Source organism: Carassius carassius, chromosome 49 (assembly GCF_963082965.1).
Source record: "Carassius carassius chromosome 49, fCarCar2.1, whole genome shotgun sequence".
Lineage (NCBI taxonomy): Eukaryota > Metazoa > Chordata > Actinopteri > Cypriniformes > Cyprinidae > Carassius > Carassius carassius.
In genome coordinates this window covers 22,565,665-22,581,502 of record NC_081803.1, presented here as the reverse complement: position 1 = coordinate 22,581,502, position 15,838 = coordinate 22,565,665, and the positions used below count along the sequence as shown (strand labels likewise).

Here is a 15,838-nt window from a genome sequence, read left to right as displayed (position 1 = left end):
TACCTGAAACACAAGAACATTTGACTGATCATTATGTTATACATTAATAAACTAAACTTTATTGTATGCAGATGTACACTGAACTCTTTCACTGGAGTTTAAAGAGCGTCTAGAAGTGTGTTTACCTGTGAGAAGTGAAGAGAGAAAGATCAGTCCCAGCAGACACAGATGACACTCATCAGACATTTTCTATTTCTCTCAGTCTTTCTCTTCTGTATATGATCTTAAAACACTATCAGCTCTTCCTGTGTTTGTTCACTTCCTCTGATCTACAGACTGAGTGAAATTCTGATGAGAGCTGTATTTAATGACTCAATTAATGCACTGCATAATGATCTGCTTCACATTTCTCCTGTAAATATTGATGAAACATTTTATTTATCCCATAGAAGACATTTGTGTGTGTGTGTGTGTGTGTGTGTGTAGATTAAACTTTATTGTCATTATGCAGATTACAAGTACAGAGCTAATGAAATGCAGTTAGCATCTAACCAGAAGTGCAAGAATATAGTGTTTTATATACATAAAAGTGCAGAGTAAGTAAAGCTATGATATACAGAATGTACAGCGGAGTTACTATATACAGTATTGAGCAGAGTATATACAACATATAAATAGGAATGAAATGTAAGGCTTTTATTTACATTATATACACACATTATGAACAGCAGCAACGCGAGAACAGTGGTAATAAATACAGTTGGATGAGTGTGCAAAAGTATTGTTAAACAATGTATTCTATGCAAAATAACAGCAGTGGAATGATATTTTTATAGAAATAGTTTACTGTGCTTTGTACAGTCACAACTTTAGACAGTTTATAGTGCAATAGGTTTAACAATGTGCAGTCTGTGCAAAATATGAGTAGTACAAAGGCATGTATGTATAGTACATAAAGTAGTAGACGCTTATACTACGGTTACCACACCTCAAGACATATCATCATATTACTGTTAACTATGTGAAGTGATATGAACTGTAATGCGGTCAAGAGAGCTGCCTGGAACTACATTTGCCTTGCGTTTCCCAGAAAATAATAGCACACCTCAGAACGTTCGTCAACCAATCAGATTCAATCATTCAGATGTGTTCCTAGATCAACATATTTTGTTGACCCTGGAACAACATTTTACTCCAAAAATATATTCTTGACCATATCCCTACACCTAAACCTAACCCTAACCATGAGTAATCCCTAAAATCAGAGGAAATGATAGATGAATGACACTGATGTACAAGCAACAAACAGTGATTTTAAGCGTAAACTTCACAAAATCTATAAACTGGTTCTTCAAATCTGATTGGTTAATCACAATGTTGTTCCAGGGACAACAAAGATGTTGTCCCAGGAACATGTCTTACTTGGTAAAATCAGGTTCTGCGTTACATTTTAGAAACAAAGTCATTCAGTTATTAGTGATAAAACTGCTTTGTTACAGAAAAAGGTTTTTACTATCAATGAGTTCCTTCCTTCAGTTAAGATAACGAGAAGAATAATACCACATTATGCCACAGTCTTTCAAACTTGCTGTCCATCATCCAAAATAGTATGTAATATTAAAATAAGTGTGTCCCAAAGTACAGTATGTTGAAAAGAGTGAGCCAGAAATCCCCGGATGGTCTACTATTTCAGGTCGATTTTTGAAGTGAGGATCTGTGCACACTCTAATGGCTAATATTACCCACAATGCACTTTGGTTAAGGATAAGGTCCAGAACTACAAATTACAAAGCCTTAAAAAACTACAAACATGGCAGATGCACACGGCCGACGCTTAAGTAGAGAGGTTTAGATAAAGGGGTTTAAATTACTAATAATTCACATTTAACCTGATAAAATAATAATAATAAATTACAGTAAGAACTTAAATCATATTCAGCTAGTCTTCAATTTGTTTTTTATTCCAGTATTCAAGTTTGTTACTAATTTCTATCCACCTGGGCCTGGTTCCCCAAAACGTTCTAATCGGTAAGTAGTTCTTAACCTATTTCTTAACCACGACTACAAACAGTCACTACTATCTCACAATGTTACAGCAATCCTGTTGCATTTATGGAAAATAACATCACAAAGCCCACAGTGCTGACAAAAACAATAGAAACCATCACAGAAATTCTAATGATTTGCACTACAAATACCATTATACACATCACAAACCATCAACTTTTAATCATTAAAACCATTAAATAATGGTTTAGTGTAGTGTGGGACATATTTCATTATGATTAAGTAACTTTAACAAAAGCCATGAATGAAAGATGACCAATTACCAGAAGAGACCAACAGACACATTACAGTTCCCATTAAAACAATACAATTTCATTATAACCAGTAAAACCATTACAAATGATTTGATGCTTTCTGTTTTCTTTTCAACAGAGGATTGAAATAAATATATTATTGTATGAACTAAAATACTGGAAATCTACATAAAAAGATGAGAACGCAATATATGACAATGATGAACATAAACCTAGAATCTAGAAACCTGAAACCACAGAATTCTTCAATTTGAGTATTCATAAGTCTCTCTGTGTGTGTGTCATGTTAATAAGATTATCACCTTACACGATACTTCATTTACTTGTTTTTCTAACTTAATATCTCTCAAGTGTAACCCGTTGTAGAATCGTTGCTGTCTTTTAATGAATGAATGGATATTCATGTCAGATAATGTGGAGTGATAAATAGCAGTGGACGCTCGGACCTTGGGATTGTGCTTTAGGCTACAGAGGAGAATAAAGGTAACCTGATGTAACTGTTCGCTTTTTTCCTTTTAGCTTCTCCATGCTGCCTTTATCTTCACATCTTTTGCTTGCCATCACAAGCCCGACGAGGGCCAGCATTTCTTCTCTTTCATACCAAGTGGCCAGATCTAATCCACGACAACACACCTTTTACTCAAATCTCTTTATGTCTTACTCATTTAGCTTTTTATTGAAGGAAATTAAAGTATAACTAATGTAATTTGTTTTTTAAAGATTTTATTAACTATAAAACAATTATGCATATTCAGAATTAAAGCTTTGTTGTCAGTGGACAGAAATATTACCCCAACAAGCCAATATAAACATCTCAATTGTATTGCCTGAACAAACAAATAAGTCCATTTTTTTATGGCCTACAGAACATTCTCGAAATAAACTTAGAGGACAGTTAAAATGGCTCATTCATATAAATAAATAAAAATGTTATTCCAAATGGTATGGTAAAACAGACTGGAATCTGCAGAATTTTTAAAATCTAATTTAAGATCTTTTTAAGATCTGCACTTCACATTTCAGCCTTTAAACAATTTTTAAAGTGTGTCTGCCTCCCGAACAATGTTAGGTAGGTTATTCCAGAGTTTAGGCGCCAAATAGGAAAAGGATCTGCCGCCCGCAGTTGATTTTGATATTCTAGGTATTATCAAATTGCCTGAGTTTTGAGAACGTTGCGGACGTGGAGGATTATAATGTAACAGGAGCTCATTCAAATACTGAGGTGCTAAACCATTGGACTAGCTGTAGTTTGTTTACTAAGCGTTATAACCGTTTCCTTGATCTCACAATGGTATTAGTTATAACTCTGTTTTTATAGGGTGGAATCACTAACTATGTTTCAATACGACCTTAACAAGTCTGTAATCTAAAAAAAATCAATAAATAAATACTTCTCATTCATTTGCATATTGTTTTATCTTTTAAGACCCTTTCATTGACACACACAGAAATCGTACATGTTTTTACCCTCAAAAACCAACAGCATAGAAATATAAGTCTTATCTGTTTTTGGGTGACGGTGATGAAGACGTTGATGATGATGCTGACGACAACGATAATGACAAAGACAATAATCCTGAAAGTCCATTCACCACACTCTCATCCATGAATGTCCACGAAAGCTCATGTCCACGGTGTACATCCCAAAGTTTCCACGTGCAAACCTTTGTGTTGATATCGAATCACAGTAAACACAAGTCTTCAAAATCACTAGTGTGGCACATTTCGGTTTCAGGATCCACAGCGGTATTTCACATTGCCTCTACATTCACTTCATTGACATGTTTCAGACAGGCATGTAAAAGAGAAAGATGTCTCCCACAGAAGAGAGTCTACTACTCACCATGAGGGGGCAACAAGGCGTCATACTCTCATGTATAAAACTGGTGTAGAGAGTAGAAGTAGTAGATTGGTAATGGAGGAATAAGCATGTCTTATGGCTCCAAACAATCATTGGTCCTGATTGGGAAACTTAGAGTTTCATGCTCAATCTGAAGCAAGCATTGTTTCTTTTATATCGACTTAAATGTTGACTGTTATTTATGTAGTTATATATAACTATTTAATGTAATTATTTTTGTAGAATTAACATTTCTGCATTTGACATTGAGAGCATAGGCCGTAATTTAGATATATTTTTGAGATGGAAAAATGCAGTTTTACAAATGCTAGAAACGTGGTTTTCTAAGGAAAGATTGCTAAAAAATGCCACACCTAGGTTCCTAACTGATGACGAAAAATTGACAGAGCAGCCACCAAGTCTTAGACAGTGTTCTAGGTTATTAGGTCCTATAATTAAATTCTGTTTTTTTCAGAATTTAGCAGTAAGAAATTACTCGTCATCCAGTTTTTTATATCGACTATGCACTCCATTAGTTTTTCAAATTGGTGTGTTTCACCGGGCTGCCTAGAAATATAGAGCTGAGTATCATCAGCATAACAGTGAAAACTAACACCATGTTTCCTGATGATATCTCCCAAGGGTAACATTGTTGTGAGGAAAGAGGACCAGAGAGAGCAATTCGCGGAGCAGATACAGTCTTTAATGGATGAAACACAGGAGCTTGAAAATACTGGTAAAAAACAAAAGAGTCCCAAAGGGAAAAAACTGGAACCAAAAACTTGTCTCGTTCAGAAAGGAGAAAGCAAATAACCACCGGCCGCCCAGACGGAATCAGTATGGTGGACAGCTCCGCAACAGCACAGTAGGGAGAGATCGGCAGGTCGGGAGACGAGCAGCGGCAATACTTCTAGGCTCACACTCTCGGCATCCCCAAACAGACTGGACTAGAACTAAGATAATGACGGGGGACAAAACATACAGCGTTAGCGAGTCCTAGAGGAATAATTTGGCGAGGCAGGTAGGGAGGAGAGGAAAAGAAGTAGGAGTGCTAATCAAAGGAGAAGGGGAAACAGGTGCGGGAAGCCAAGGGCAAAGAGTAGCGCAATGAGGAGCAGCTGAAGGAGATTAACAGCAGAGGAAAGGTGAGTGCAAAATAGGAGAAGAGGAGGGAAAGAGTCTGAGTGAAAAAGGGAGGGGGAAAGAAAAAAGAGAGCCAGGATCATGACAGTGCCCCCACCTCAACGAGCACCTCCTGGCGCTCCCGAGGGGGAAGCCTGGCTGGAGCGGAGGAAGTTATCAATAAGCGAACGGTCCAGAACGTCCCAGGAGGGGATCCAACTTCTCTCCTCGGGACCATAACCCTCCCAGTCCACTAAGTACTGCTGACCCCGACCCCGGCGGCGGACGTCCAATAACCTACGAACCCTATAGACAGGGGACCCCTCGATCTGAACGGGGGGGGGGGGGGAGACCGGGGTGAGACGCGGATAACCGGCTTAATGCAAGATACATGAAAAACAGGATGGACACGACGGAGATTGGGAGGGAGTTGGAGGCGGACCGCGACAGGACTGATAATCTTAGAAATTCGAAACGGCCCTACGAAACGGGGGGCCAACTTGCGTGAGACCGACTGGAGGGGCAAGTTAAGAGTAGAAAGCCAAACCCTCTGACCGCAAATATATCTAGGGCTCTTGACTCGGCGGCGGTTAGCGACTCGTAGGGTCCGGTCTCTAGAACGGCAAAGAGCGGATCTGACTCTCCTCCAGGTATGCTTACAGCGCTGTACAAACGCCTGAGCCGACAGAACGCCTGAGCCGACAGAACGTTGAACTCAGAATCCTTGCACGAGAACAAGGGTGGCTGATAACCGAGACTCGCTTGGAAAGGGGATAGCTCGGTGGCAGAGGACGGGAGCGAATTATGAGCATATTCAGCCCAAGGGAGCTGTTCAGACCACGATGCCGGGTGTCGAAACGCAAGGCTACGTAACATGCGGCCGATGGTTTGATTGGCTTGTTCGGCCTGACCATTAGTCTGAGGATGGAAACCGGACGAGAGACTAGCGGACGCTCCGATTAAACGGCAGAATTTCTTCCAAAACTGCGACGCGAATTGGGGACCTCTATCAGAGACAACATCAGAAGGGAGACCATGTAGCTTAAAATCATTTTCAACGACAATCTGGGCGGTCTCCTTGGCGGAGGGGAGTTTGGATAAAGGGATAAAATGGGCTGCCTTATAGAAACGGTCGATGACAGTGAGGATAACGGTGTTACCGGCCGACGGGGGAAGACCCGAAATGAAATCTAGAGCGATATGGGAACAAGGGCATGAGGGAATGGGGAGGGGTCTGAGGAGGCCGGCCGGAGGGGAGTTCCCAGACTTATTCTGTGCGCACACCGCGCAGGCGGCTACAAAACGACGAGTATCCCGTTCGCGGGAGGGCCACCAGAACCATTGGCATATGGAAGCCAGGGTGCCCCTAATGCTGGGATGGGCAGCTAATTTAGACGAGTGAGCCCACTGAAGGACTGCCGGCCGGACGGATGCAGGAACGAAAAGAAGATCGGTGGGACATCGACGGGGAGTGACGGAGTGAGAAAGAGCCCGTTTGACTAGTCTCTCGATTCCCCAGATGGCCGCACCAATCACACGCCCCTTAGGAATAATGGGAACGTGTGACTCGAAGCCCTCTGAGGAATCAAAGAGGTGGGACAAAGCATCAGGCTTGACGTTCTTCGAGCCGGGTCGGTAGGAAATAGAAAAGTCGAAACGGGTAAAAAACAACGCCCAACGAGCCTGACGGGCACTCATCCTCCTGGCGGAACGAATATATTAAAGATTACTGTGATCCGTCCATACTATAAAAGGAACACAGGAACCTTCCAGCCACTGACGCCATTCACCTAGCGCCAGGCGGATGGCGAGCAGTTCACGATTGCCCACGTCGTAATAACGCTCAGAGGGAGATAACCGATGTGAGAAATAAGCGCAGGGGTGGATCTGACCATCGGAGGCAGATCGCTGGGAGAGTATGGCTCCAACGCCTACCTCGGATGCGTCAACCTCGACAATGAACTGTCTGGAGGGGTCGGGGGTAATAAGGATGGGAGCGGACATGAAAAGGGTCTTAAGACGGTCGAAAGCACTCTGGGCGGACTCGGTCCATTCAAAACTGGGCGTGACAGAAGTAAGGGCGGTTAGAGGCGCGGCGACCTGACTGAAGTTACAAATAAAGCGTCGGTAAAAATTAGCGAACCCCAAGAAACGCTGCAAAGCGACACGAGAATCAGGGACTGGCCAATTAATAACAGCCTTAACCTTAGCGGGGTCCATGCTAATGCCCTCCCCTGAAATGACTGATCCCAAAAAAGTGACCGAGCGCGCGTGGAAGCAGCATTTCTCAGCCTTGACGAACAGTTTATTCTCGAGAAGCCTTTGAAGAACGCGGCGAACCTGCTGGACGTGCACCTGGAGGGAGGGCGAGAAAATAAGAATATCATCGAGATAAACGAAAACAAAAATATTGAGCATGTCTCTAAGAACGTCATTGACCAACGCCTGAAAGGCAGCGGGGGCGTTTACAAGACTGAACGGGAGAACGAGATATTCAAAGTGCCCAAGGGGTGTGTTAAACGCGGTCTTCCATTCATCCCCCTCCCTTATGCGAATCAAATGATAGGCGTTGCGAAGGTCCAACTTCGTGAAGAATTTGGCGCCCTGCAAGACCTCAAAGGCCGATGACATGAGGGGTAATGGATAACGGTTCTTAATAGTTATTTCATTAAGGCCCCGATAGTCTATGCAGGGGCGCAAAGAACCATCCTTCTTCTTCACGAAGAAGAACCCAGCGCCCACGGGAGAGGATGAGGGAACTATGGTACCTGCGTCCAGGGACTCCGACAGATACTTCTCAAGAGCTTCGCGTTCGGGGCTCGAAAGGGAATACAATCTACCACGAGGTGGCGTAGTGCCCGGGAGAAGGTCGATGCTACAGTCATAGGGACTGTGAGGAGGGAGAGAAGTGGCCCGAGAACGGCTGAACACCATCCGCAGATCGTGATACTCCTCCGGCACCACAGAAAAATCACCTGGGTCCTCCTGAAAAACAGAGACAGAGGATACAGGAGGAATAGCAGAGGTTAAACAGTCAACATGACAAGAAACATTCCAAGAGAGAATGGTACCCTTTATCCAGTTAATCTGGGGATTGTGCTGTATAAGCCAGGGATGTCCTAAAACTACTGGGAAATATGGGGAATGAAAAGTTAAAAAAGGAGATGGTCTCACGGTGGTTACCGGAGATAGTGAGAGTTAAGGGTGGAGTCTCATGGTTAACCCTCAGGAGAGAGCTTCCGTCTAGAGCAAATAGGGGAGAGGGTGCGTCTAACTCCTTCAGGGGAATACCTTGTGCGCGAGCCCATGATTCATCCATGAAATTGCCCTCGGCCCCAGAGTCAATCAGGGCCCTGCAGGAGGTAGAGGAACCAGGCCAATGAAGATGGATCGTGAAGGTGGTGCAGGAGTTAGGAGGAGAGCCCAGAGTGGTTGCGCTCGCCAGTAGCCCTCCCCTTACTGATGAGCTTTGGCTTTTAACGGGCACACGGCGACAAAATGCGCAGGTGAAGCACAATACATGCAGAGACAATTGACAACTCTTCGCTCTCGCTCCGTAGAGGATATGCGGATGCCGCCCAGTTGCATGGCCTCAGGTTCGGAGGAGGTGAGTGGAAGGGGATCGGCGGGTAGCGAAGCCAGTAGAGCAGAGTCCAGACCTCGCGCGCGGCGGCGCTGGTCGAAACGCTTCTCGATGCGTAAAGCAAAGTCAATCAGTGAATCCAGACGAGTAGGGACCTCCCTGGACAAAATCTCATCCCTTACATCACCGTTGAGCCCTTCCAGAAAGCGAGCGAGCAGCGCCGGCTCATTCCAGCCACAGGAGGTTGCCAAAGTGCGGAACTCGATAGAAAAGTCCGTAACAGAGTGATTACCCTGCCGCAGAGAAGACAAGAGGCGGGAGGCCTCCTCCCCGTAGACAGACCGGTCGAAGACACGGATCATCTCCTCCTTGAAGAGAGAGAAGTGCTCAATGCACACGGCCTTGGCCTCCCAGACTGCCGTTCCCCACTGGCGAGCTCGTCCGGAGAGAAGGGAAATAATGTAGGCGATCCTTGCCTGGTCTCCAGAATAGGTTGACGGCTGGAGGGAAAACACAACCTCACATTGGGTTAGAAATGAACGGCACTGGGTTGGCTCACCGTAATAGCACGGCGGGTTGTTAATTCGAGGCTCCGTGGGGCGAATAGATCCGGACAGGGCTGGCGGATTGAGGCAACACTGGTGGAGCTGTTTGGCGAGATCCGTCACCTGTGCAGCCAAAGACTCCATGGCCTGTCTCGCGGCCGACAGTTCCTCCTCGTGCTTGCCCAGCATAACCCCCTGGAACTCGACGGCCGTCTGGATCGGATTCTCTCTTGCTGGGTCCATAGCTGGCCAGATTATTCTGTTGTGAGGAAAGAGGACCAGAGAGAGCAATTCGCGGAGCAGATACAGTCTTTAATGGATGAAACACAGGAGTTTGAAAATACTGGTAAAAAACAAAAGAGTCCCAAAGAGAAAAAAATGGAACCAAAAACTTGTCTCGTTCAGAAAGGAGAAAGCAAATAACCACCGGCCACCCAGGCGGAATCAGTACGGTGGACAGCTCCGCAACAGCACAGTAGAGAGAGATCGGCAGGTCGGGAGACGAGCAGCGGCAATACTTCTAGGCTCACACTCTCGGCATCCCCAAACAGACCCGGACTAGAACTAAGACAATGACGGGGGACAAAACATACAGCGTTAGCGAGTTCTAGAGGAATAATCTGGCGAGGCAGGTAGGGAGGAGACGAAAAGAGGTAGGAGTGCTAATCAAAGGAGAAAGGGAAACAGGTGCGGGAAGCCAAGCGCAAAGAGTAGCGCAATGAGGAGCAGCTGAAGGAGATTAACAGCAGAGGAAAGGTGAGTGCAAAATACGAGAGGAGGAGGGAAAGAGTCTGAGTGAAAAAGGGAGGGGGAAATAAAAAAGAGAGCCAGGATCATGACAAACATATAAAGCGTGAAGAGTAGCCGCCCTAGTACTGAGCCTTGAGGTTCTCCATACTGTACTTGTGATCGATATGATACCTCTTCATTCACTGCTACGAATTGATGGCGGTCATATAAGTACGATTTAAACCATGCTAATGCCAACAAAGTGTTCAAGTCTATGCAAAAGAATGTTGTGGTCAACTGTGTTAAACGCAGCACTAAGATCCAATAGAACTTATAGAGAGATACAACCACGATCAGATGATAAGAGCAGGTCATTTGTAACTCTAAAGAGAGCAGTCTCAGTACTATGATACAGTCTAAATCCTGACTGGAAATCCTCACAGATACCATTTTTCTCTCAGAAGGAATATAATTGTGAGGATACTACCTTTTCTGGTATCTTGGACAGAAAAGTGAGATTCTAGATCTGTCTACAATTAACTAGTTCTTTGGGGTCAAGTTGTGTTTTTTTGATGAGAGATTTAATAATAGCCAGTTTGAAGGTTTTGGGGACATATCCTAATGACAATTAGGACTTAATAATAGTCAGAAGAGGGTCTATGACTTCTGGAAGCACCTCTTTTAGGAGCTTAGATGGAATAGGATCTAACAATGTGGAAAAACATTCACATATGCACTTAAATATCACATTGTTTATTAATGCATAACTTTTAACAAACATAATGCAGTAAAACAATGAAAACCTACTGTGAGCAACAGCAACAATCTATCATCATTCATGTTTTAATGCATAAATACAAGCAATATGACAGTACAGATTCACTTTGAATTTGACAAATCAACTGTTCATTTAGTGATTGTAATAGTTTATTTTTTTAAAGGTAAATCCATCACACCTATAAAACCTGTGAGACTGACCTGAAAATATATTTTGCCATTTGAATATTAAAAGTAACATTAAAAGGGTCCTTGCAGAAGAAAGTCAATTCCTCTTTGGGAACTTTCTGAGCTCAACAAACCAAAAATAAGTGTTAGTCTCATAAAATTCATAATTTTGTTTATTTCACTTCACCAAGCACACATTAAATTCAGGAGGTTTTTTTCAGCATTTAGCCTAACATTTTGAGTCTGTAAAGACTGTACAAATATGTTTTTCACAAACCACCAAGAAAATGAATGTATACGTTCTACATTCATAGTATTTCAAGTAGTAATATAAAAAGATTGGTAACATATTTTCATTTACCAATTACAGAAAGGAGCAGAGACTACAGTTAACATCCAAAACATTGATTATGTATTTTACTGTAAGTATGGCATCACTTGTATAATAACGGCACTTTAGCAGAACTTTTACTTCCTGAACATGATTCTGTAGCCTTCAGTGCTGTCTGATGCAGCAAAGACATCTTAAGAACTTCTTGTACTGCTGCATGACCTGGAGTTAAAGCCCAAAGAAAGAAGAACAAAGATGATTTTATTCACGAGACAGATCCAAATATGTAAAGTGTTAAATCAATTTGAAAGGTATTATAGTTAATCTCAGATAGAGTTTATTAAGAGCATGTAAAGATGTTTGACCTCATTATTGAGAACACCATAGATCAGGAAGATGAAGGTTCCCTGCTGCGAGTTCAAGATCAGGAAGATGATCTCCAGGACCTTACTGTCATTAGTGAAGAACCCCAGAACCCAGGAGCAACCGAGAACCACAAACTGAGCCAGTGTTTTAAACACCAAGATCCTGCAGATAAACCGTTAATGTGTCTTTATCTGTGTTTCTACAAAATCTGTGTTTGTATAAATCAGTGGTTCCTATTCCAATCATCAGAGATCAGATAAGGGAGAGCGAGGGGTTACCCAGTCAGCAAGCAATTTCCGTGGAGAACTGGCCCACATCTGGCCCGTGTGAAATCCTGGGCCAAATGTGGGCCAGATCTGGGCCGAAACTGCTTGCTGTCTGGGTAAGAAGCACTGGTTTAAATCTAGATTTCATACTTGGTTTGTTTCATCTGTGAGACTTCGGCGTTGAGATTTTTTAGAGCTGAGTTCAGAGTGATGATGATCTTGATAAAGAGAATCATGTTTAACTGTAAAGTAGAAAGACATCAAGGAATTATCATCCTGCTTTCCTTTTAATACAAATCAAAGCTATGAAAATTTGAAATTTGTTTACTGCTAGTATGACGCAAACAGGACCAAGAAAACTCCAGATGAAGCTTTTTTCCATTTTAAGCCAGCAGCTGTTTGGTAGAATATACAATAGCATAATAAATGAACAAACATGCATGAAGGTGTTGAATTACTGGTAATTTTAAAGATGTCATCGGATGTTTGAACTGAAATGTGTGTGTGCAGTGTGTGAACACATCTACCCTATAATGATAAAGATTCACTCAGTGTTTTTTTATAATCTCGTTAAATAATTTCTCCTTTCTCAAATTGAGCCGATCTCAGTCACACAGACAGGCCCCTCCCACAACAGTTTTATTGACAGTAGCGTTTCAGCACAGATTGGACTGGTGTTTTACTGTAGCTCCGCCCCCTGAGTGACTGTCATCAGATTGAGGTGTTCTGTTGTTAGATGTAATAATGAACACAGCAGTCGTTATTTAATCCTGACATCTGAGCCGCTGACATCTGATAACGTATGTTTTTAAAGAGAATGTGCCCCTGATCTACATAAATGCGTTTATGTTCTCGCAAATCATTTGTGATCCAGCTTCACCAACAGAAGAAGTGAGTGTACGGTTTTTTAATTAGGGCCCAAGCACCGATGGTGCGAGGACCCTCTTGTATCTGCTCCGTCTATTCTTCTTCTTCTAGCAAATGAATCGCATTTTTGAGGGCTTAAACATGCTCAAAAAGTAATGAAACTTTGCACACGTCAAACCTGGTGAAAATTTTCGTCTGATATAGGATTCAGAAGATGGTGTGGCAAAATGGCTCAACAGCGCCACCTATACTAAGAAAATCAACAGCCTTCCAGCTATGTTTCACGTACAAGCACGAAAATTGGCACACACATGTAACACACCAATACCTACAAAAAAGACTCTTGGAGCAAAATTCTAAACCCAACAGGAAGTCAGTTATTTTTAATATTATGAGCAAATTTTGTGTAATTTTTGTCATTTCCATGCGTTGTATTTTAACTTCTCCTAGAGATTGATTCAGATCAACACCAAATTTGGTATGCCTAATCTAAAGGCCTTTGCGATGTTAAATTGCGACGATCTTGAGGTTTCGTTAAAGGGCGTGTCCATGGCGGCCTGACAAATTTCAATGTTTCGCCATGAAAAAGGAAGTTGCTGTAACTCAGACATACAATGTCCAATCTGCCTCAAACTTCACATGTTAGATAAGACTTCTGCCCTTAACAGATCTACATGCCCATATTCAATTATAGTCATAGCGCCACCTGCTGGCAACAGGAAGTGACATATTTTACGCTGCGACAAACTACTCCTAGAGATTTTTTGACATTAATGTATTTTTTGTGGTCAGTCTAATCTAAAAGCCTGTGCAATGTTAAATTGTGGAGATCTTGAGTTTTTGTTAAAGGGTGTGTCCATGGCGCCATGACAAAATTTGTTGTCTCGCCACAGCAAGAGAAGTTGTTGTAACTCAGGCATAAAATGTTTGATCTTCCCTAAACTTCACATGTTTGATAAGAGTCCTGGCCTGAACACATCTGAAGATCAATATTCCATTATAATGATAGCGCCACCTTCTGGCAACAGGAAGATTGGCACATATATTGAATATACTTTGATATATTCCACTTATATTTATGACTTTAAATGCATATTTCTCACCGTTCACCTTTTTACTAAAGCCACTCACTGCCGGTGAGCCCGGGTGCGAGGGCCCGTTCATCGCTTGTTTACAGCTTTAATGAATCTCATTCTTTGCAAATCACCTTTCCTTAAAATGTGCTAATTAACAAGTTTCACGATGAATGCGGCTAAAGTAAACAGTCCCTCAGAAAGCGGCTCGGAAGAGGGGGTGGAGTCAGCAGAGCTCATTAACATTTTGTTTTTGACAGGGTAAATAATTAGTTTTTACACTACCATTGAGAAATTGTAACCAAACTATGTTACAGACTTTTCATTAAGACCCTAAAGGATCATATCAACTTGTCGGAAATGGGCATCCGATGACCTCTTTAATATTTAAAATGACTTGAACTAAAGTCTTATTCATTGCATGCATTCAGAGAAAACGCTGACTCACTGTTCGCTGCCGTAGCCTTCAGGAACCAGACCGACAGAGACACACACCACAACCAGAGCAACCACATATCCAATCACACACAGGAATCCACTGCTAAGCACCTCGCTCTTTTTGGAGCTGATCTGTGATAGGTTCTTCACACAGATGTAGAGCAGCACAGCTTCGATGAACATCCACACAAAGCCGGAGAGAAAGAGGAAGTGCAGAAGGCCTGAGATGACGGCACACAACACCTGGAGACCATGACAGATGGTTATGATGATTTTCAGTGAAGCTGTGCTGAGCTGTAGGGCTCTTTCATCATTCTCACCTTCTGACGCTGTATGATGCTCAGGAACTGCTGTGTGAGCAGGAACAGAAGGTGAGCCAACAGAAGACTGATGCAGATGTTGATTCGAGCCACATTATTCACTCCAGGACTCCAGTGACAAAGGGCAAAGGTCAACAGTGCCAAACTGAGGAACACCAGCCCCACAATCACACACACCAAATTCAACAACTCCAGAAGTGGGTCGCTCTGAGAAAACATGTGAGAGAACATGAGTGCGGAATCATTGCCGTTCTTTAGCTTTTATAATAAATGCTCTCGTACCGCCGGCGGGCCGCTGGTTTGCATGATGAGAGCGAATGTCGACAGATGATCACAGGAACACACAGTATAGCTGCTGTTGGTCTTTAAAACAACACAACTATCTACAATCCACTCGCTGATATTCCAGTACACACAGGACAGAGAACCGCTGGGATCAAACTCCTGCAAAAAGAAGAAGAAAATATTAAAACACTGAAAACAGAGGATCCACGAGCAAAGGCAGATTCAGAAACTCTGTTTATTTCCCTGAAGAAAAGCAGTCTGCAGTGCACCGGGACTCTTGTTACAGTGTAATTATGCAAACATTTAAGTACTGAGTAATATTAATTAGTTTTTTTAGTTTTGTTTTCAGGTTCAAAAGCACGTTTGAGTCTCTCACTCTGATGTGTTTGAGTGTTAAGTTGACTGGCTCGGTCAGTTTAGTGTTGCTGGTTTTGGGAAGAGTAGCTGAGATCACAGTGGACATCATGGTTTTAACCGTCTCATTCAATGTGTTGAATAAGTCTGGCTTCAGTAGGTTCTCCATCGTGTTGTAGCTCATGAAAGCCACAGCAGCTGATCCTATGTGACAGAAAAAGAAATGCAATACTGTTAAAAAAATCTAATAAGTAATTAAATGTTTTAATTTAATGGTTTAGTGTTGATGGTGCAGTGTCTCTTTTTTATTTTTTAAAGGAGCATTGCGTAGGTTCTGAAATTTCTAACCGTTACTGACACCAGTGGCTGTTAGAGGAACTGCAGCCAGTCTCATGCTCGTTCTCAGTGCGCAGGCTCTTTTTATTTTTTTTTACTTACGAGGAGTGTCAGTGGGTGTCTGAATTGTGCTGGAGGCTGGTCGCTTCTTTCCATCCGCAGAGTCCATTTGAAAAC

General features: G+C 42.6%; 1 protein-coding gene across 4 annotated transcripts in view; it reads right to left on the bottom strand.

The window, feature by feature from the left end:
* The window catches only part of LOC132132737 (adhesion G protein-coupled receptor E3-like), a 30,040-nt gene that overhangs the window by 12,389 nt on the left and 1,813 nt on the right, over positions 1 to 15,838 (bottom strand). For 2 of the 4 annotated variants that reach the window (XM_059545239.1, XM_059545238.1), the window contains 8 exons: positions 15,348 to 15,529; positions 14,969 to 15,130; positions 14,687 to 14,893; positions 14,377 to 14,609; positions 12,317 to 12,383; positions 12,139 to 12,230; positions 11,722 to 11,884; positions 11,244 to 11,578 (listed from right to left, as the gene is read on the bottom strand). In XM_059545239.1, the coding sequence (XP_059401222.1) occupies positions 11,522 to 11,578; positions 11,722 to 11,884; positions 12,139 to 12,230; positions 12,317 to 12,383; positions 14,377 to 14,609; positions 14,687 to 14,893; positions 14,969 to 15,130; positions 15,348 to 15,529 (1,163 nt within the window). In that variant the 3' untranslated portion in view covers positions 11,244 to 11,521. Of the gene's footprint in view, positions 1 to 11,243; positions 11,579 to 11,721; positions 11,885 to 12,138; positions 12,231 to 12,316; positions 12,384 to 14,376; positions 14,610 to 14,686; positions 14,894 to 14,968; positions 15,131 to 15,347; positions 15,530 to 15,838 lie in introns of those variants that run through there. The other 2 variants (XM_059545241.1, XM_059545242.1) reach the window with 2 other exon arrangements.